Source organism: Dromaius novaehollandiae, chromosome 2, assembly GCF_036370855.1.
Source record: "Dromaius novaehollandiae isolate bDroNov1 chromosome 2, bDroNov1.hap1, whole genome shotgun sequence".
In the NCBI taxonomy this organism is placed as follows: Eukaryota; Metazoa; Chordata; class Aves; order Casuariiformes; family Dromaiidae; genus Dromaius; species Dromaius novaehollandiae.
This window is the reverse complement of record NC_088099.1, coordinates 52,217,264-52,239,677: the sequence shown is the minus strand read 5'-3', so window position 1 is coordinate 52,239,677 and position 22,414 is coordinate 52,217,264. Positions and strand designations below refer to the sequence as shown.

The 22,414-nt window shown below is 38.8% G+C and overlaps 1 protein-coding gene across 23 annotated transcripts in view; it reads right to left on the bottom strand.

The window, feature by feature from the left end:
- Positions 1-22,414, bottom strand: part of ARPP21 (cAMP regulated phosphoprotein 21) — a 146,384-nt gene that overhangs the window by 44,056 nt on the left and 79,914 nt on the right. For 20 of the 23 annotated variants that reach the window (XM_064506487.1, XM_064506496.1, XM_064506488.1 and 17 more), the window contains 4 exons: positions 15,866-16,096; positions 10,454-10,623; positions 8,179-8,283; positions 5,486-5,743 (listed from right to left, as the gene is read on the bottom strand). In XM_064506487.1, the coding sequence (XP_064362557.1) occupies positions 5,486-5,743; positions 8,179-8,283; positions 10,454-10,623; positions 15,866-16,096 (764 nt within the window). The remainder of the gene's footprint in view (positions 1-5,485; positions 5,744-8,178; positions 8,284-10,453; positions 10,624-15,865; positions 16,097-22,414) is intronic. The other 3 variants (XM_064506500.1, XM_064506501.1, XM_064506503.1) reach the window with 1 other exon arrangement.

Below are 22,414 nucleotides of genomic sequence, written 5' to 3'. Positions count from 1 at the left end.
ATGTATAAAAACAGTCTAAAGAGCACAGGTTTTGAACAGAGGTTTCTGGGTGAACGAGTTTAGCTCAAAAACACACACGTACATTGAAACTTTCAGAGTAATTTTTAAATAAGTGATCACCTATTTTTAATCACACAGATTGATACTTTATCTAGACTTAGTCACATGGTTTTCTCTCTTTCTCTCATCTTCTAAATTCACTGGAACATAATACATTTGTTATATACCCCATTTAGTAGCTTATCAGGGTGCAATCTATCAGCCTGAAAAATGTCTTTAGCAGTAGGAGTATTAGGTAGAAAATCATTTAATTTAGAATGATTAATGGATGAAATTGCTAGTAATCATGAGCACATGACTTTCGAAGAAGAGATTTTTTTAAGATATCAGACATTAAAAGAATGCCATGGTGTAAAATATAGACATGGATAAAATAGATCTTTGGGGGTTGAGGGGTCTGGAAGGATCTATTTTCATTTATCTATCTTGAGTACATCTCTATTTCAGTACCTGAAACACGTTATTTGTCCTTTATAATATTACTTTAGTGAACAGTGGAATTAGAAGGATCAGAGATAACAAGTATCGTTTACGTCACCTGCCCTGACCCTCTTGAATTTTTTAGTTTCTCATTATATCTGTGTTAGTTACTAATACCTTTGCTTACGGGCTCTTCAACAAAAAACAATACATTTCTGTAGCAGCCTACTGAAATGTCAAATTATATTTGAATTGCTTTCCCATGTGAATGCATGGTCTAACCTAGGACCTTTTGCTAATGTAACATATTTTATTTATAGAACTGGGAATTTTCCACTACAATAACAAGCATGCCAACATAGCTGTATGGTTATATTAACAAAAATGCCCTTCTGAGACCATACCTATATGCTGCCGCCTTTAGCCTAAAAGCATTACTTCTTGATCTTAATCTTTAACATGGTGAAAAAAAAACCCTTTTTAATAATAACCCTGAAAATATTTGACAGGTTAATCTTTCCCCTTGGATATTCTTATTTTGAAGATGAATCTCCTCTTTGCAGGCTGAGCGCTCCAGTGCACCTCTATGTTTTCCTCTCATATACAGCATTTTATTTATCTTAAACTGTAACAGAACTGAGGACATCACTTCTGAGACACTTATGAAATGGTGTGAACTGGCATTACTTATTTCTCCTTTTACAAGCTTTGTCTCTAGGTAATGGGCAGAGACTCAATACAGCATTAGCTTTTGGTTACCTTCCGTCCACACACAGTTTGAAATCCATTAGCCTGTGTCTCCCTCAGGCTGCTCTCCAATAGCTTCCCTTAAGTTTGTAGGTATGTTGCTTATTTCCTCATAGTAGGAGTAGGATTTCACCCATCTTCCAGACTCATTTTACTTTCCTAACATATTTCCCTATCAATTTACAGCTTGATTCTGTCATGACATAGGTATTCTACCTTCCCTTAATGTTGCTGACAAATCCAGTTAGGTTTGCATTAATACCTTCATCTAGATTACTAGTGAGGCTATCACTATTGTTAATGGCAGCTAGTTACATAACAGGCAGTGAAGATAACAGAATCTACAATGGTATATAGACAAACTGAGACACCATTTCTTCCCAGGATCCTCAATGTCTGGGCTCAGCCTTTCTTCAGTCTCCCCCTCACCCCCATCCTCTATAACAATTCAAAAAAATAGCAGTCTGCACACAAGATCTGCAGGCATGTCCTTCAATATAATGTTCTGAGATCACCAAGGAAAGACCCATGTACATGCAAGACTTCCACCTCCAAATGGACTCCCCAACTTCATTCATAACAAGTCTCCTACAGAAGACATACTATGAATAAAGATTTTGTCTTATAGTAGCTATGGGCTCTTTGATGGAGGGGGTTCTGCAAAGAAGCAGCTGAAGTTAATGAAGACACAAAATTAATTCAGCTGAAAAAGCCCTCAGCATGTATATTACTTTCCCAGCCTCTCAAAGAATTTATGTAGTCTCATTTTTGGACACCATTTTGCCAGTACAACTTCCACAAAGAATGAGTCATACATGAAAATAACTTTTAAGGGTGTGTATGCTTTCCCATTTACTTTCAGTTTTCTCATTCCTTTGCTTGTGGAGGCAGAAGTGACCATTTGGCCTTCAGTCAAGCACTGGTGAGAGAACGCTGCCAGCAATAAATCTGGACCTTTATGGAAGTGCTTGGGCCCAGGAGTACTACAGAAGAGCCATAAGAAAAAGAGGAAAATTGAGAGGCTAGGCAAGATGTACGTTTGCTATTTATGACACAGAAAGCAAATAGGAATTTGCTGCTAAAATCCCTTTCAGCAAACTCGGACTATAGTTTCTTTTTTTTTTATTTATTTTGCCAACTGCCTGAGCAAAGATGGATCTTTATTTTCAGGTTATTAAATCATCAATCTGTTGTTAAGTTGGGGAATTGCTGTGAGGAAAGGGGAAGAATGAGAAAAGAAAAGGGGTCCTCTCATCACTACTTTGCCATGTCACTTTAAAATCAGTCTGTTTCTGCTTTTGATACAGAGTGGGAGAGGGAATCTTAGAGCAGCTGCAGAACTATATTTAATTGAACTTTAATACAAGAGTTAATAATTTAATGCAGTACCTCTGGGTTTGTAGGTTTGGAGTGCTTTTCTTTCTCCTTCTTTCACCTCTCAAAGGAAATGTTCATACTCACAGGGCCTCTTCCCAAACCTTTATTGCTCTGATATTTTCCTACAGCATACAGGGTCCCAAAGCCAATCTACAAGAACCTTGTCAGCAATGCATTTACGGGAACTGATTAGCCATTAGAGTCAAACCTCTCTTTTACTGGTATAAATTCAATAACAACTTTTAAGATACAAGAGTGCTTTCACATTGATTGCATTGCATTGATTATTACATCATATAGTATTCTGCATGCATTAACATCTTTATTGTTTTTTTTTTTTAGCCTCCCTCAAACTACCTACTTTGGCATCCAAGAGCTGCCTACTGTTGCATCTAATCTCAAAAGAGTAACAAGTGATTCAGACTACCTAATAACCAGCGCTATGGCTAAGTTTTGCCACTGGCAACACAGGGAGTCAGGGTCCAGCTGCCATGCATAGTAAACAGGCTGAATTGTTCAGGTCAGCCTGGGAAGTCAGAACAGAGGAACTCCTATTTCCCAATGCTTTGCTTATCTTTTGATACAAGAGATACTCTGTTTGTGGTGTGTGTGCTACAAGCAGTATCCAGAGTATTGTGCTGCATTCTAGGGCTGAAGTGAAAGAATTAACACTTGAAATGCAGATCAGATTTGTGTATGCATATGCAGACACAAAGAGCTAGCCCCTGCAACAAAGGCCACTGCTCTTTCACGGTATATGGACAAGGGCATCAGGGACTGTCCCCCCACACTCCCTCTTCCACACAGATATCTGGGATGAGGACAAGATTGATTTTTTGGAACAGTGACAAACTGGAGATGAATGGTCTGTGCAGTGTAATGGATGTAGGGGAAGCTGAGTGCTTTGAAAGAAATTCTCACCTCTCTACCTACCCTGAGGACAAATGATTCTGCAGTGAAATTACTAAGATTGCTGCAAGCCCCAAAAATGTTTTCTCCCCCCAGTAACTTTCCACTTTCTTCTGTTATGATGTAGAACAAAAGCCCCCAAACATAGCCTACATAGGTACCAACAGAAAGACAGCAGGTACTGTGGCCATTAAAGAACATCAGTGGCACTGGTCCTGTGCCAGCCTATGAATACACATGTGAAAAGGCATCACCTCACCACTTGTCCTCTCCAGAAGTTTCCCTATCTCTCCATTAACAACAAAGCAAATATTAACAAGGGAGACCAATTTCACAAAGTAACATCTAAGCTATACTACGTGTGAAACCTTGCTCTTTCTTACGGGTGAAACCTGACCACTCCACTCCAGGGTTATAAACGCAAGCCACACGTAGGCAGGTGCTCCTGGGTAAATGCAGACAAGCAGGATCCACAAAAACAACCAAGGAGCTCTAGCGCAGACTCCAGGCTAGGAGGCAAACCTGATCTCAACTCAGAGGGGAGAGGTGGTGTTGCGCAGGCCCGCGACGAGGAGCACGTAGGCTGCGCTAGGCAGCACTAAGGCTGCAGCCCTGTTGGCTCCCACAGTAAATCATAGCCTGCCTGACTGTGAAACGCGTCACTAAGCTTGCTGCAATGACAGCTTGCAAAATGGAGGTGCTCATATTTATCTGGTTCACTAGAAGTGTCATGGGGTTTGATTAAATGATGCTTGAAAACATGGAGGGCAGCCAGGGTTATATATAAGCAAAGAACGCTGGAGAGCCCTCTGCTTACCCAGTGAGATAACATATTCTGGATAGCAAAATGGGATGCAGGGGAAGAAAAGGGGCACTGCTGCTTTTCAGGTCATTTTTTCTTTCAAAATTCACAAAAATTTCTACAGATGGCAAAGAGTGAAAATTATTTCTAGCAACATTGTTAATAAAAAAACCACTACATTATGCTGAATTTTACGTCTTTTAGAATTATCTTTTGCAAGCCTTCTCTCAGAAAAATGGCTGCATAATTTCTAAATACAGAAACAATGGGTGTCACAGTGCTCTATGGGGTGTGAACATACAGTATTCTTCAGATTTCTTTTATTGTTAATTAGTGAGGCACTGGATCTCTATCTCAGATAAAACATTACAACAGTATAAATTCTTCATTACTGTGGCAATACACAGTCATTGTAACAAAGAACTGCAGATTTTCAATAAGAAGTGGCAAGGAAAAAAGAGTAGGGTTTAAACTAATTTTATATTAAAAGAATTGGTGAGAACATTCTTTACCTTATTTTTCAGATATTTTCTTCGAAAGGATAAAATGAAAACAGGAAAAATACCATTAATATCATTTAAAAGTAGAGTTTAAATGAAGTTATCTATAATTAGATAAAGAAATTTGGCCTTTTAAAGTGTATACCTTGAAAATGGGCCAGAAAGTCATCTGTGCATTTTACTTCTTGACAGTAATCACTTTCAATATTCTGTAAAAGTACCCAGGAGACAAACAGAGATGTTTGGTAGTGAACAGTAAAACATAATCAGTCCTCAGGAAGACACTAAAAATTACTGATCTGTGACATCTCACATGTTCAAGTCAATTAAATATGATTAACGACTACCTGCACTGATGTGTATGTTGCTCTTTTGGTATATATACAGAAAAAAAGGACTCCGGGTATTTGCTCACCCTCCTCCTTCATATTCATGTGCAGATGTATCCTGGAGTATAAACATATGTTCAGAAAATGGTTTGGGGATAGGGAAAGAACTGCTGAAACCCAGGAAATGACAGAAGCTTTGCAAGTTTCCTGCTGCCTAGAGATCTGCTAAGCTTTTACCCAGAAAAAAAAAATCTAGAATTCAGAGTATTTTTTGTATTCACTTTATCACGGTCTAGCGAGTCAGCTGGCAAACTGGCAGTGTGGAAGGAGGTTTTACCTACCTGAGTGGGTGGTGGCTGCTGCACGTAGCCCTGGGGTGGCGGAGGCTGCAGCACTTGCTGGGACACCGGTGGTCCCGAGCCTGTGAAGCTGCCTGCAGGGAGCTGCTGGCTCGGCGAGGCCATGATGTAACCCGGCTGCTGGGCTGGCTGCTGCAAAATCGGTGATGGGTAGACAGGACCGGAAGGCGATTCAGGGTTGTCTCCTGATGATTGACGACTTAAGCTCATCTGGTTAAATTGTGTTGTCATGTCATCTCGCTGCAGGGCAAAAGTCAGTAGAAGATGATAAACATGATGTCTATAGCAGACATTTACACAAATTAGCAAAACAAAATAGGTTCAAACAGAGCATGAGACACAGTGGAAGATGAACAAACTCAGCTCAGATAACTGCCATATTATGCAAGGATAGCTACAAAAATGGAGGCAATTAAAAGCAAAAATCACTACAAATGCTTTGGCGAAGACTTCTAGACTTAAGGTGAATGGCATCGCTTGGCACAAAAGCCCATTATTTTGGCTCTAACCCTCCCCCTCCCCTTTTTTTCTTTGTTTTCCAAATGACAGGTGAACTTTACAGCTTTCCAGAGAAGACATTTTAAATATAAAGTGCATGAAAATAAGTGAATACCTCCTCCCCTAAACACAGGATGCCTCAATCAAAGACATGCTTGTAATTTCACCTGTGCTTCAAAATGATCCTAAGAGGAATTCAGCAGGATTCAGGTGCAGTCCTCTTTCTTTTTGAACTGTTTTGAAAATCCCAGGTTGAAAACATAGAGAAGGTAAAAAAGCTAAGCCTCCAGCTGATATTTCAAGGTTTTTTATTCAGTGGTGGTAAGAAACAGGTACTTTATTTGATTGAAGGAAAAAAAAATTCCTGGTAGGATGAGCATATCAAATTAAGTCAATGGACCTAAGTCTCATTACATGTTGGTAATGATACAAGGATATTTGTCCAGTCTTGCAAAAAGACACGTACAAATCAGCTCTCTCAGGTTTACTCTACTTGGAAAGGTTTCCAAATGTCGTTCTATGCATCTCATTTGTGCCTGTATTATAAGACTTCAATACTCAGTATCAAAATGTATTCTATCCAGCAAGAATTGTGTGCTAACATGCAGACTACAGTCCCTTCGTTACACCCCGTCACAGAGAGCGAATAAACACTATACCATCCTTTTCACTTAGAACAGCCATGTTATTTTTTTAAAGGAACATCTTTTATTGTCTTGACAACTATTTTACTTCATTGACAACTGTTGTATTCATTCTCCAAAACTCTTCTAGCACAGGAAACTTGAAATAGAAAAAAAATGAATGCTTTGTGGAGAGCAAGGCCATAAACTTTTGTTCCACAGAGACTTGCTTTTCCATTCTGCAAACAGATACCATGGCCAAAATTTTAAACACTCTTGGCCAGATCTTCAGGTGGTGTAAGAAAGCATAGCTATTAACTTTAGCATCACCCCACACCATATTTAGGCACATAAAGTTGTCTGATCTCTTAGCATATTCCTTGTCTGGATGGCAAATGACTGCAAACAAGCTCAGTGAGAAACTTCACTGAGCATGAAATGTCGCTGAATTTGCCTAATAGGAACTAAGAGCTTTTAAACACTACAGTTTATACATTATGTGTACAACATAATATACATAAAAGATAGTAATTCAATACTTGACAAAAGTGAGTAACAGTGAATAAAAGTAAATAACATTGAATAACAGTTTCATAAAGCAGGTGACGTTTCATTATTGAATCAGCTACTAAAAAGCATTAGCCTAGCTATGACTATCACTGGAACAACCTGAGATGTCTGCAATATACCTTCCAAAAGAGTTAGCACTGAGATAGAAAACTTTTGCTCTGCACAGAATATATTTTCTTGTCCCTTCAATGGCTCTGCTCATCTACCAGGTATTAATACTATTTTAGCTGCAAGGACACACTCAGCTTCATTTCCATCTCTTACTACGACTAGGTGACATCTCTGCCTTGAGAAAATCGGTCATGAACAAGATTACCACAGCGAGAGAAAATAACACCAAAAAAAGTCGTGTAGTGCCTCTTAAAATGTCACCTTCATTTTACAACTGTATAATCTCAGCTCTATAAGCATCTTGCCACATTCAGACTCCAAAGTGCACTCTATTTATTTTTATTATACATGTCCATTACTACTTTGTCATGATGCATTGCACATATGCAGCTATTTCACCAGTATTCCAAGTGGGTATGAGCAGGGAATAAATCCAGGCAGTGGATTTGGTACACACATAAAATAAAATAAAGTTAAATAAAATAATGATTTCTAGAGGTCTCTTTTCCAGTGTTCATGGGCAGAAAAGGGGGCTATTCAAATCTCACATGCACAACTTTACGCTCTCTGCATAGGACGTGGGGAGACACAGCCTCCTATCCTAAACACAATCAAATGTCTTCTGGAGGCTCCACTAGCCAGATGGAAAGCCCTGCTCCCAACTTCATCATCCCAGTGAGATGACGAGAGTCAGGGCGAATACTCTTACGAAATGCTTGTCAGTACCAGAAGTGTAAAGGCAAAGGGGATTTGGACAGGCCTTTCATGTGGATGCCCCTCCCCATCCTCTTCAGGGGCTCCCCCAGCATGCCCAGGCTCTACCTCCCACACCCTACTTCCACCTCAAGGAAAGAAAAAAAAAATCTTTAGTACCACAGAAAACTGCTGCGTTGGAGAGACTGGCAGGAGATGCTGGGGAGGATAAGAAACTGCTGGATATTGGACTGACTGAGAAGATGGCTGCATTGCCTGAACAGGCTGCGAAATAAACACAATGAAAGACAATAAATACAACCCACTTAGAGAAAGATAACAACAAAAACGACAACAAGCTCTGTTATTGAGAACAACAGCCTCAAACACTGCTCTGAAAATGCAGGTGACTCATCACCAGCCAGAATACTAGAGGTTGGTTACTGTGACTTTAGTTTTCATTTCAGCCTTATGCTATACAATTCTTTATCACAAATTTTTTGCCAATTTTCATATATTTTGATGTCCGATAGACTAAAATAAAGCCACAACTACACCTTATTATTACTGATGTCAAGCAAAACCAAAACATGATTTTATATTTAATTTATAGAGATAAAATGGGAGAAGAGCATTGTATAAGTGTGTATTTGAATTCTGCTGATAATAACTGGCTAAGCTCTGAGTGTGTCATAGGCAAAGGAATAATGATTGTAAAGCTGCTTTGGCAGAACATAATAGCTAAAAAAGATTAACAGTGAACAGACTGCAAACTAACAACAGAGACAGGCCTGTCAGCTTGGAGAAGATGTTTATCTAAGTGAAAGAAAGATTTTCTACAGCATTATTACCTTGGAATAGTTTTACTATTCCTTTCATTTTAGTCTCTCTTTTACTTGAGCCTTTCACAGGTTTGGTACTACCTATTTCTTCTAAAACCTGCTAAGAGCAAATCAAGAAACGACAGCCATAAACATTAGTCCAAACCCAGTAAAATCAAAGTAACTTCACTGAATTTAAACAATTTACTGTCAGGATAATCTGGGATGAAACTGTGCCAAATTATAACCTCCCACAAAATATACAGTGGAGCTTGGCTGCTCTGCTTGTAGATAGGATGTAAGATTCTTGCTGGAGCAGTTGCCTTTGTCTGGTTTGCAGACCACTCTCTGAGAGCAGGCAGACAAGCTACAGATTGAAATTTGAAACAGATCCAAATTCTTCTGCCCACATGCTGTCATGGCTGGCCATGTGCCACATCCAGCCCAGGAGCCAGAGAGCTGAAGCATCATGGCACTGTGCCCAAACTACCGTGCCATTTCCCTCTATAACTGTGCCTACAAAGCTTCTTGACCAGAGCTGGGTCACGTCCAGCCAGCTTGGGCATAGACAGCAGACCTTGGGTCTTCCTCTTGATGCAGGTGTGCTCTGAGAGTGGGCTGCCAACAGTACAGTACTTCTTTGGCCTGATGTAATTCAAAATGGAAGAGTTTGTAGGGCCCTACTTTGTACCTGATGGTCTTAAAACACAACCCCACTGCCTGCAAAAGGGACGTGGAAAGGACCCTGACAGTTCACACCATGCCAGGAGATATCCAAGGAAGTATGATGGGCCAGAGCCACTGAACAATTAAAGAGCTCTCAAGGATCCTCTCCTACACTACCATTAATAGGTTCAAGTTCCGCCCTCAACCTGCGGAAGTTACACTCAAGAAACAGTGTTCAGTAATCAACCTCAGGGATGGTGGTAATGAAAATCTCCAGACCTGTTTTGTCTAAGTATTCTTGTAACCTATATTTACATTGCATGAAACAGCTTCCTACTGAAACAAGAGAATTGCACAATGAGAACAGTAGTGTCAAATTTTAGACAGTCACAAGGACAGAATTGCTAATGGTCGACTAGCATTAGGGATCAAATTTACCAAGAGTGTTCCTATTATATCAGTATAATATAAACCTACACATCAATAAAAATAGGGGAAATATGAAGAGTAATTAAACATTTGAAAGGAGACAGCATGAATATTTGTATGCTTTTATTTTCAAAGCCTTGGAAAGGTGGTCAGCAAAGAATCAATAAAGATATATGCACTACCACTCCTCCACTCTCAGCACTTTCTACAGAATTACAGAGTGCACTAGTCTGAAAAGGAACACTTCAGCTTTCACTTACATGGCAATCTTTTTGCAGAAGAAATTTAAAGACTATTGTGGCCATACACCAACCACTTTAACAGCTCCTTTCAAAACAAAAGCATCCCTTAGATGAAATGAATCTTTCCTCTCCCTCTGTTTCATCCATGTTGAAAATATCAGTGATTGTGGGGCCCATGTTTCAAAAGAAAGGAAGAACATTCTGATTTTTTTGTCTAGCTGCTTCCTTCCCTCCTGTCAGGTTGCCCTGAGTATCAGTGAGAGCTTCCTCTCCCTTTTCAACTGCCACCACACCTACCTGTGTGACCAGGTGACTTGCAATTTGCTGCTGTGGCTGCTGAACCTGCTGAGGCTGTTGGGATGAAGGCTGCTGCTGGGACTGTCCAACCATCTGGCTCCTCATTGTCTGCTGGCCGCTGGGAGGATTGTATATTGCCGGCGTCCCATCAGGATTTACAAACGGTTGGCCTAAAACAAGACACTCTCCCTTTGCTGAGTGCTTTCAAGAATGCAGTATTTACCATATGAAATTATACAATTACATGTTTACTGACAGCTTGCTTTACCTGATCAATCCTTAACTGACCTGCTACAATAAAGTGCTCTTTACTTTCAGTGCCTCTTTATAGTATCAACTATCTATTTTTTGCAGGCAAGGCAGTTAGCTTCTATTATAGAACTGCAATTTAACATAAAGCTGGCATCTTTTTTTTAATTTCACCAGAGAGAGTCTAATGCATCTATGTATATCACACGTCAACTCGCAGTGTCTAGATATGGAAAAAAAAAATTCTCTATGTGGCTTTTTCAGTCATCTCCATAGCTTTTTGCCTGGCCAGCACAAGAAGAGAACAGAGGAATCAACAGAATTAGCCTGGGGGTTTCCCCATGAATTCTGCTCCCAAGCACTCCAGGATTGTTTCCTCCAAATTTTCAAGCTATTGTGAAGAACTCGAAACACAGGGATAAAGGCAGGCAGGGAGAGAGAGGGAATGCACAGAAATGTACAATCACAGGCTTACAACACAGTGAAGTAGAAACAGGACTAAGATGATAAAATTACAGTTTTACTGTACCAAACACAACTAAATCAGTGATTAAAACAGAGAACACATGAGCTTGATGGTACGGCTACGAATGACACAAATGAAGCCGTAATTCTTAACTCCTTCAACTGCTGCCAGAACGCCCATTTGCTTTGGCAGTACTTACTCCCAAGGAATGCGTGGAAGGTTGCCATGACTATAGGATGATACAGGTGCTATGGTTACTTGAAGTCATTTAACAATGAAGTAATTAATGCTAAAATTGAACTCTGGAATAAACACTAGAGGTAGTGGATATTCATGTACATTTTCTTCTCAAGCAATAGTGGTGAAACGTATATGACTACTTCCAACACACTGTAGTTCACAAGGAAAGAAACAAAAACCCTGTTATTAATATAATTCCTTATGGCTGAATAACATAATGCTGTACTTTTGAAAGCTGTGCCCAATGTAATTAGAAGAGACAGCACAGGAAGTTATCAAAGGAGAAGCACTTAAAATGTCTTGGAAAATTTGTCATATATAGGACAAATTGTGTCTAAGGGTAGAATTTGATACATAACTACACATAAATTATCGATCTCTTTTTGCTTCAGATATTTTAAATGGAGAAAGCAAACCTGAAAAACAATGTTTGTAAAAATTTATCTTTACCTAAGTCATGCATCACTGTCTTATGAACAAAAAAGAAATGGGATCCCTGGGCCTGCAAAACATTTTCCATGACTTCAGTTCTCTTTTCACTTCCATCATAAATTCATAAATCAAAGGAACAATATATGTTTACACAACAAAAATAAATTTTAGCATTTGAGTGACAGCATTTAAGGTTGGTAAACAGAAGTAGGAATACTTGAGATAAAAAGGGAGACCTGGACAAATCTCATAACTCAGAATCCATTAGTGAAACAAGGAGCTTTTCATTTTTATACCAGAAGTGTCCCTATCTGTTCTATCTGTTCTTCAGACTGCTTCTTTCCCCTCCTCCTTTTTAATAATCATGTGTCAGAACTGCATCGAAGAATTAACTAAAGAAACCTTGCCTTCTCTCTTTAAAGGATCATCACTTTCTAGACTGAGTTGCCATATTACATATGGGGCATGTCTCACACTCACAGTGAGGAAAGTATTGAGTTAAGTGAATGAAAGTAAAGCATAGGTCAGTTCTGTGCACTCACTTTCCTCCTTGGGGCTGTGAAGACACTGGGTAAGAATGGCATGGAGAGCATAGAAAAATTGTTTTTTTCCCCTAGACTTGGAGTCCTAGGCTCCAGCAAAAATTTAGGAGACTTGGGAAGGCTGAGATGATCCTTCAGAGAAGCATTTCATGCATCTGTGCTTCCAACTGGAGTCTCCTTGCAGATTTGGGAGATTTAAGTCCCATTGAATGTAAAAAGAGAGAGTCATCGTGGAGGTTTCTTAAAGATCATCTCCTTCCTGAGCATCAGCTGTGACCCTGATGGCAAATAATGAGGCCCAAAGCTGCAAAGAATAAATGTCTGGAACGGAAACACCAAGTCCTGCTGTGCACAGAAGAACCACAGAGGCAGAGGCTTAAAGAGAAAAGAACTCCAAAAAGGCCTAAGTGGGCTGCTGGGACTCAAAGTGGCTGATGAGGATAACAGATTCCTGAAGTCTGTGCCAGGTGCTCAAAGGAAATACTAAAGAACATTTCCCATGGCACAACTAAAGATGACAGGACTGAAAGAGAAAAGGTAGCAATGTTTATAAAGATGAAAAAAAGACCTATTAAGAAGAAATCTTGGAATAGGAAGTGAAAAGGAGAGATCAAATGGTAATAAGAAAGACATTTGTAAGTTATGAACTGTGGCCTTCACAGAAGGGCAAAGATTGTGGTGTCATTCAAAGGAGTAAGAATGAAATGTAAATGCTCTTAATTGTTGAAGGGGTTATGTCAGAGAGCACATCGAGAAGAATCCTTTAAATGGTAAAACAGACTAGTGAAGTGGGTGAAATCAAGAGCAAAACGACATAGCTGCATAAATGATCTCCTTTCCCAAAAGAAGCCAGAAGCTTCTACATTTGGGGAAGGAAAAGGAAGGATAAAGTGGAGATGAATCAGAGGAAACTGAATATGGTTAAGGAAAGAATGTGGATTGCCAACACCCGAAAAGGAGCTGAGAGGTATAATCAGAGCTTGGAGATACTGACAGCATTTCCTGATGCCATTAGCGGCTTGCACAGCCAGTGTCTACGCAGTGTGAAAGGATGCAAAGCTTTTTAAAGGACAAGGTGCTAGGATCAAAAGAGAAGAAGATTGGAAGTAAGCACTCTGCAAGAAGAGAAGAAAGAGCTAAAGAATGATGTTACATAGGGAAAGAAAATCTATTCATTATAGGAAACAAAGCTTGTTTTTCATTTTCTTTAAACTGTCTTCTCTTCATCTATGTTTCTGACAGCATCCATCACTTTGATAGTTGAGCACAGCATCTAGCAATCTCTAAGTCTCCTCCCTATGGAGTTTCTTTTGTAATGCAATCGTAATAAGATGCAAAGATTCTGAGCCCAAAGAGTGGCAAATTTGCAGCACGTATTTTGCTGCATGCTAAAAACACAGCAGACATTACAGTATAGCCTGACTTCCAGCACAGGTGGCAAGGCAAAGCTATACATCTGAGACAAGGATTTTATTCTTTAAAAGAACTTGCCCCCGTTTTCTTTTTTATGTCTATATTTACAAAACAGCTACAGAAACAAAACAGTTTAAAAAAACTATATAATTGTATTTACAGAAGAACACTTGCTCTCTGAATATTAAACATGCAACACACAGAACTCTTGATTACGCCTCAGAGGATGACGAGGCATGCTAGGAGGGGAGACCGGGTACTCTCATCTAGTGACAGTAATGAAAGACACTATACCTATGGTAGACAAAAAAACTCTCATTATCAGGGAAAAGTATGAGCTGGCCAATGCAAATTGCTGAACCTACAAAATATGTGAGAGATGTTCAACTTAAACAGCTCTGCTGGCCTGCAGGTGTGGTGAGCTACAGTCTCCATCCTTGCCATGGTCAGGAACACACACGACCTCTGAGCTAGTAGTGTGGCTGGAAGCAGTAGCAAATCCTTTCACTTGTTTCACTCAGTCTTGTCAACTGAATTATGGATGGATTTCTGCCTAAGTCTGCTGATTTTTATGTAAAAGGGGGCCACATTGTACACAAAATGCCTTCTTTCGTATTGACCAAGAAATTCCAGTGCTATAGACAGAACCATCAACTGCCAGCACAACAGAAATGAATAAATTAATAATGATGGTTTTTTGCCTTATGCCCATCTCCCATGTTCAGTCCTCTCCCATACTTCAGTTTTCAAAAAAAGTATAAAAGCCTCACTTATGCAGTCAGTATTAGGCTCTCATATCAAGAATGTAATAGCCTGAAAAAACAACATGTAAATGGTATAAGCTTTACAAAAAGCTTACTCCATTCTGATTTTACACATGCTGATACATATTGATGAGCCCTAGATACTACTCTGTATGTTTATGGAACGCTTGTTTAAAGACTATGTTTTTCTTAAATTCCTCAACTTTCAGTTTTTCTTGATTGCATTCTGACTACAGAGGTATTTCTGGCAGTGGGCTCACAAACAAGCTTTATTCCTTAGTGCCAAAAGATCCAAACAGAGAAATATAATATACGTAAAGACTTAGGTATAAAGAAAAATCTCCAAATAAAGAGCTTCTGAATGTTCCATTAAGGACTTTTGAAGTATTTTGGCCTTACTATTAGCTCCCAGTATAATGGAAAATTCAGTGCACTGTATGCTTTGCTATTTTAAACCCAGCATTACTCAGAAGGGCAGAATAGCTGGTCATGGTCACTGAAATAGTCCAAAACACTGAAGCAGCATCACAGTCTCAACCTCCCTGAACCTTTTTAAAGCTGTCAGTACAATACTGCGGGGAGTAATAGCGTAACATTACCTGGATTTCATCTAAACCAAAGAGAGAACAAATTGCCTTAGACTTTCAGCAAGCACTCAAGTTCAAGCTGAGCGGTTTCTGAAGTGTACACAGTGCTCAAATGACAGCAAGTGCCTCATTTGCGTGCCTCTGTACTGCTAACTACCAGAGCGACACAGAATTGCAGAGATTAGAACTTTCTTTTTTCACAAAACTTCTAATTTAAATACAATTGCTAATCAAATAGCTCGCATAAAAAAATTAACTCTGAAGTGCTAATTCAGATGCAGCCTCTAAGCCTTCTGTAGTTCTTCTACTGTTAAGCATAATCTCTAAAATTCGGAGCATCGGATTTCAGCTGCCCCATATCTCAGCAGGCTTCATTATGGAAGACTTTCTCTCCTTAATAAAGTTAATGAGATCTCAGAGGATTCACAAGCAAGGAGCGCCAGGACTGTACAAGAGCTAGATGTTGTGTGGGACTGCAGGAATATAATGTTATGTATCATTTCCCACTGGCTATGCCATGACATCCTCAGAAAGCCACTGCAGATTTACCGGCAGCTCTAAAAAGAGCCTGCAAAATCTCCTTTCTGTGCAAAATAGCCACTTTCTTCTGCATAAGGTGCCTGAAGTAAAGCATTTCTAGAAATGAGAAATTTTCTCATTCCACAGATTGCATCAGAAATATTAAAGGGCAATATGACGTGGGAGAGCACCCGACTGACCTGTGTGCGGGTTGAGAAGGATACTGCCAGGCGGTATCCCTGCAGCTTCAAGTGGAAGAATGATATAGCTGGTGTTGCTGGGTGCTACCTGGCCACTCATCCCATTCTCGGCGTAGGACACACTGCCCGAAGAGCTGGCGGTCACTCCAGGGACAAGAGGTGCACTTTGGAGAGGCTGATGTAGTCGTGACAAGGATCCTGAGGAGCCAGCGCTGCTGGAAGACTCTGAGCCTAACACAGAGACAGAGCCATGGTTACAGTGGACCCCTGGTCCCCATCACACATGTCACATACACTGGGATAGGCTTCAAACACTGCAAAAGCAAACACGAGGCCATGCCCACCAGAGCGGGGTGGCAGTGTTCACTCACCATGGAGCTCAGTATTCAGTGGGATTCGCATGATTAAAAAGACCATTTTCCCCCCTGCAAAGTCCCTCCCCAGCCAGCAAATGGTTTTATCAAACAGAACACAAAAAGCTCAGTATGTATTTATACTTGCATATAATTGCATATATATATATATGCAAAGGTATTGGTTCGTAAAGTATACAAGTTAAACACAGGGTTTATAAATGGAAAAAAATAAAGTTTTCTATAAGAAAGTTTTCTATAAGAAAAACAGGAATTGAGTTCTCAGTCGAGTGACTGGGTAGCTGTGCTATATTTTATATTAACTCATAGTTACCTAATATTTTTTTCACTTTGATTTTTCAGCATCTATCCTGTTATAAGTGATCAATCAAGTTAAATCGAATGCGCTAAAACAGTGCAGTTATGCCTGGAAGGATGAAGAGTCACATTCTTTTAAAACGCAAATATAATTTAAAAACTTCAGAGATTTTATTTGATTAAGTTGCCATTCCTTTGATGCACTAATGACAAGAATCTTGCTGAGAACGTAAGGCTCAGATAAACACCTGGCTTAAAACAGGAAGTTAAGGCAAATACACAGTAGGTGTGAAAGCAAATGTCTGTATGGATGTTTCTTTCTGGAAGTAAGATACATTTAAATTGAAACTTATTTGTATTTTAACTATGTGCACTGTCTTTACATCTTAAATTTTCCTCCTGCAGATATAGACTGGAAGGAAGGATGGAACTCAGACTTAGGTTTTAACAAACTTCTCTTCCCATTCGGAGGGCAAATTACAGCCTTCATATTTGGGATACTTGTGAAGGACTCAGTATTTGACTACCTAGAGTCTCTGACTCATTCTTAGCGAAGTCCTTATTGGAATTCATTTTTTCCCTCGCAATAAGAGCAAAACAAGTTTTGTTTCTACCAGGCATACCAGCATCCTGCTATGTAATAAGTGTAGGGTCTTTCCACAGATTACTGTGGATTAAAAGCTGATAAACATTTTTATCCATCTTTCTCAAACTGTATATCCAGATGATAATTACTACAGAGACGGCCATCGTTCTGAACTGTGCACAACTTGTCATTGGTAAACCCCCCAAATCTGCCTCTCCAACAGCTAATCAAGAAAGCAATAGCAATTTCAAAACATTTTTTTTCATTTCTGCAGTGTACTCCAAAGCTGTTATTAGTGGCTGTATTTTCTCCTCTCAGTGTAGGCCGAGGCTGGAAATTTAGAAAGATTATTCCTGCAGGGCTACTTTTATTTATTGGATCATTTCAGTTTTCAGTGTTTCTACAACTGGCAGAGATACTCTTGGAGGGCATCCTCAGCACACTACGTGCAATATTTTCAAATGTAAATGCAACTGCAGGAGTCTCATTTTCCTTCTGCAGCGATTACCATTTTTTTCCCTGCATTCAGTTGGCCCTTCTACACTCATTTCATGTTGCTTCTTGGAGTTCTAGCTTTACTTTCCCCTCTTTTCCTTCATCTATTGAATTTGACGGATTTGAAGCTATCTGGAGACGCAGGAGCGATGATGAGATTCCAGAAACCCCTCATTAGTATTTCTAAGCATGCCAGTAATATTGAGCCTCAATTTGGACTCCTCTCTCTGCCCATTTTGTGCTATTCTAAAGAAATGCTGTGAGCAGAGAAGAAGATCATGCCTCTGACATTCAATTCTTTTCCTTTCAGCTGTTTTTATGGCAGAATCACAGGCTGATCTTTACCAACTTCTGAATGTTAAAAGCCAAAGGACTGTAATGACTTCAGATGCACTTATCAAATGCTAAGTAGAAGCAGTAGCACAATCTCTGAAGCCACCACCACACATCAGCTACAATGCTAGCACTGAAAATGGCTGCCTTAAAACATCAGAGATCTGCTCTTCTACGCCAGTAATCAAGTTCATGATTTTGAAAGAAAGCAAATAAGACTCAAAACAATTTCAGCAATTTTTGCCTATTTTCAAAATAACCCCAGCAGTTATTACTTAACCACTTTTGCCCTCATTTAACCTGTATAAGAACAATCTATTTTAGTTTTTTTCATTATTACAACTTACTTCCTATCATTTTAAGTCAAGACATATTAAGCCAAGTAAATTCCAACACTAACACTTGTAAGTTAACACAAAATTAATCTTGTCCTTGTAGCTGTGACTAGCTGTTTTCACAGTTTCTAAATTTGGAATAAGAAACCACCCCATCATGAATTCAGTGCTGTAGAGAATGAAAAAATGCACTATCTGACTTTATTCAGATTCACATTGAGAGATGTCTTGCTAATGACTTCTGAAAGGAACTTTGAGTAAATGAGATTCTCGCCCCCATTACACAAATCATCTTCCTTTTCTCTGTATGTAATGACGGCTACTTCTTCTAGACTGTTCTATAATTTTTTTGCTGCTTCACAGTTGACATAATAATAGCCTTCATATTCTCATCACTTTCCATTAATATATTTTTAAGTCTTCTCAGAGATTCACCACTCCAAGCTGCTGTAAGAAAGAAAAAGAAACAGAAAAATAACCTCAACGTCTTAACAGCTTAATTTCAGGGAAGGTGAGGGAGGGGCAGAGAAAGAAGGCACCGAAATTTTACAATATGCTGAATGCTAGTGAGCAACAGAACATGGCTTGCTCTGCTTTCTTTGGGCTAACATTTAATAGCTGAAGAATTTGAACTTCTCTGCTCATCCCACTTTCCAAGTCAAAGGTAAATTTTTCCTTTCTTTGCAACTGGACCATCACCATCTACTCACTGCTTGCTCCAGAGGGTCCATTTTTCAGGAGTAGCGCTGTGCTGATCACTCCTGAATGTATTTTTGTCTTGGATATAGTTTCTTGGCTCAGGAATATTTATTTGGTAGTTTTAGAAGTCAGGTGTATTTTTGCATATTACAGTGTATTTAGTTTTTTTAAGATAATGGTATGTGCTCATGTGAACATGATACTTCTCTGCAAGCTGCACTTCTAAAAATAAGATTGATGTTTCAGCACAGTAGGTTGGCAGTAAGCTTATGACTGGAAGCAGTTGGCTCCTAATTTATTGCCCATACATCAACATTCCTGCAATTTCTCTTAGACCCACAAGATCCATCAGGCTAATGCCTGATTAAAGGAAATCACAAAGAAACAGAAATCTAGTTCCAAAACCTAGACACCAAATCATAATTTGCAGGATACTTTATCAAAAAAAGGTTAATCTGTTTAAATGTCTGCAGTATAATTGTATTTGCCCTACCGAATTAGCAACGAACACCTAACAGGAGAGATTAGACTGTAGTTCCAATTACTTGGAGCCACTCCAAAGTTAATGATTCCTACAGATCTGTCTCAACACAGCTGATATCACAACACAGCCGGCTTTTTGTAAATGGGGAGGAAAGAAACATGCTCCACCAGATGTACATTCCAGTAATGGAAAAGGGAAAACACATTAGAAAAAAAAGCTCAAGATGCAACAGTTAGGTGTTTTAAGTCTTTCAGCAATTATTTAGATCTTAGTACATTTCTTGGAAATGCATGCTTTATAGTCCCACATAGTAATATATATTGAAAACTATTGTAGTGTCAGTGAAAATAAGATGACAGGCTATGAACTATATTTTCTCTTCATGGGTGTAGTTAGAAACTGAACAGGTACGTCTTTGATGGCCATGGGGACATCTACTGCACCGTAACTATACATGCTTAGTCAACCCTGAAAGGCCCACTGTGCTACTGGAAATCTAAACTAACCAAGATTTTGTATGGTGTCTTAAGTTGTAGGAATTTGATTTGATAGCAATTTGTTAAATTATTAGCTCTCCATATCAGTACTGAATTATAACTTAAACAATACTTCTTTCTATATCTATTAAGCTTCAGAATGAGAAAGCAGAAAATAATTTGCAAGATACAATCTGTGCTTTTAAACGGAACAGTGCTTTTTAAACAATCAACAGGTGTACAAAAATAATAGAGAACCAGTAAGATAACCATGTAACGAGTTTAAGGCAGTCCCTTCTGCAAAGTTTTGCATGAATAAAGTAGCATAATTCCTTTGCTAAACTCTTATTTCCATGCAGCTGAATGCAATTAAAGTGTAAGACTAATAGATACTACTAGATTCTGCTACGGAAAACAGCACATTCTATGATCTGTCTTCGCCTAATGGGAGGCTGACAACTTTCTGTGCTTCAGTTTCTGTATGTCTGCTAGGTACCATTAATTTCTGATTTATTAGAAGTTAATGTTAAGGGCAGAACATTTAGTTTTGGTGACAATATACAATAATGCAATATTAGTATTGTTGCCTTTCTGGATCATTTCTATTTTCCCAAAGGCATCTGTGACGCGTCAGAAAAAATCCTTAAAATATTAGCACTTCCTGGCTCAAGAAATTTGTTTCACAATGCATCTTGATGATTATCATATATTTAAAATAATTTCCACATTTAAAATAATCATCAACATTTTCTGTCATTTAGCCAGTGAAGAACATTATTACCTATTGCTATCTTCAAACTGATTTCATACATACTATTTAGAAGCCAAAAATGCTTTAAATTTATTACTGTGAATTGTAGAAGGACTTCAAAGAACAGACTGGTACTTTCTGCAGATGGAAAATGAGACAGAATGATGCATATCAGACTCTGCCACTCTCCTACAGCAGTACTCCTAAATGTTTGTAGTGATGCCTCTGAAACGCCATTTCAATCACTGAAGTAAAGTCAAAACAAAATAAACAAAACCCTAAACATAAAGCTTTCCATGTTTACTGAACTATGGAACTTGAAATATTGCTTATGACTGGATTACAAAATAATAAAGATCTAATGCAAAAAATTGCACAATAACATGTTGATCAGTACCTACTGTACCTTAGAAAATATGTGCAAATACCACATGGAAGCTATGTCAGCTGTATGAATGCACTCAGCATTTTTTGGTGAAGAGAGAACAGTTTATCAGGGCATATTTCCTCATTATTTTTTGAACAGTCATTCTTTTCTGTTTTAATGTCATACAGTAACATTTCAGAGATAAGGATAGAAACAACAATTCAGATGTTATTTCCTCTGACTTTCCGCAGGCTGACTGACAGTTTCACTTTATGTCCTGGGTTTGAAGGTGTGAGTTCGTTTTGACATCCGGCCTTGCTCTTTTATCTCCTCTCCCCCGCCTCTGCTTTTATTTAGTTTCTTTTTTTCTTTGTACGCCTCAAATAGTTTTCCAAATGAAACACTTTGCTTAAAAAGAGTCAAAGCACTTACAATATGTAATTGCAAGGCAAAGAACACGGAATTTTAATAATACTGATGTTTTAAAAATGTATTATAAGAGCTTTCATTTGAAAGCGATTTTGGGTTTGGTACATAGAGAGCGCAGATCCATTTACAGTTATTGGCACGATTCAGAGATTTCTCTTTTAATATATTTTCTAAGTGCATCATTTAACATGCTTGATTTTAACAACATGATGGCTACTTAACAGTATTAATCTTTGGCAATTAGGAGATGTCTCAACCCTCCAAATTGGATTTCTCAGGCACCGTTTAAATACTCTGCATCTCTGCAATACAGTACAGCAAAGAAGCATATTTAACTGTATTCTACCTAATGTGAGCTATATTGAAAAGTATACTGAGTCTTATCCCTATCTGATGCATATCAGATTGAACTATAAGGCAACAGGAAGATCCATGGAAGGCAAAGGAATCTGGAGCTAAAAATATGGTCTACTGCATACTCCAGGTCCCCTTGTATAGCTATTCTTTCTTATGGAAGTAAAAATATAGAGGAGTACAGTTTCAAAACCACATATGCATTGTTTTCGCTATCGTGCATATGTTCATGCTCAGGAACAACCTAGAGGTAAACAATGATACAGCACTACATTTCACCATAGTGAAATTTATATCTCAATTCCATAGGATTTTACATAGACAAGGACGGAGTAAAACTCAAGGAGAATCTTAGGATAATATGATATGAAAGTGTTATTTGCCTGAAGTCTCAAAAGAAATGTAAAATAGAAATGTAAAGAAAAACAGACAGGATATTCCAGAAGCTCCCAGCAGCTTAATGACCAGCAGGTTTTGAAAGAGGTGAAAGAGCATCTGTCAGACCAGCCTGGGTCCTTTTCATCTGTGAAATATATCAAAATTTGTAACAACATGAAAGATCTGGAGGT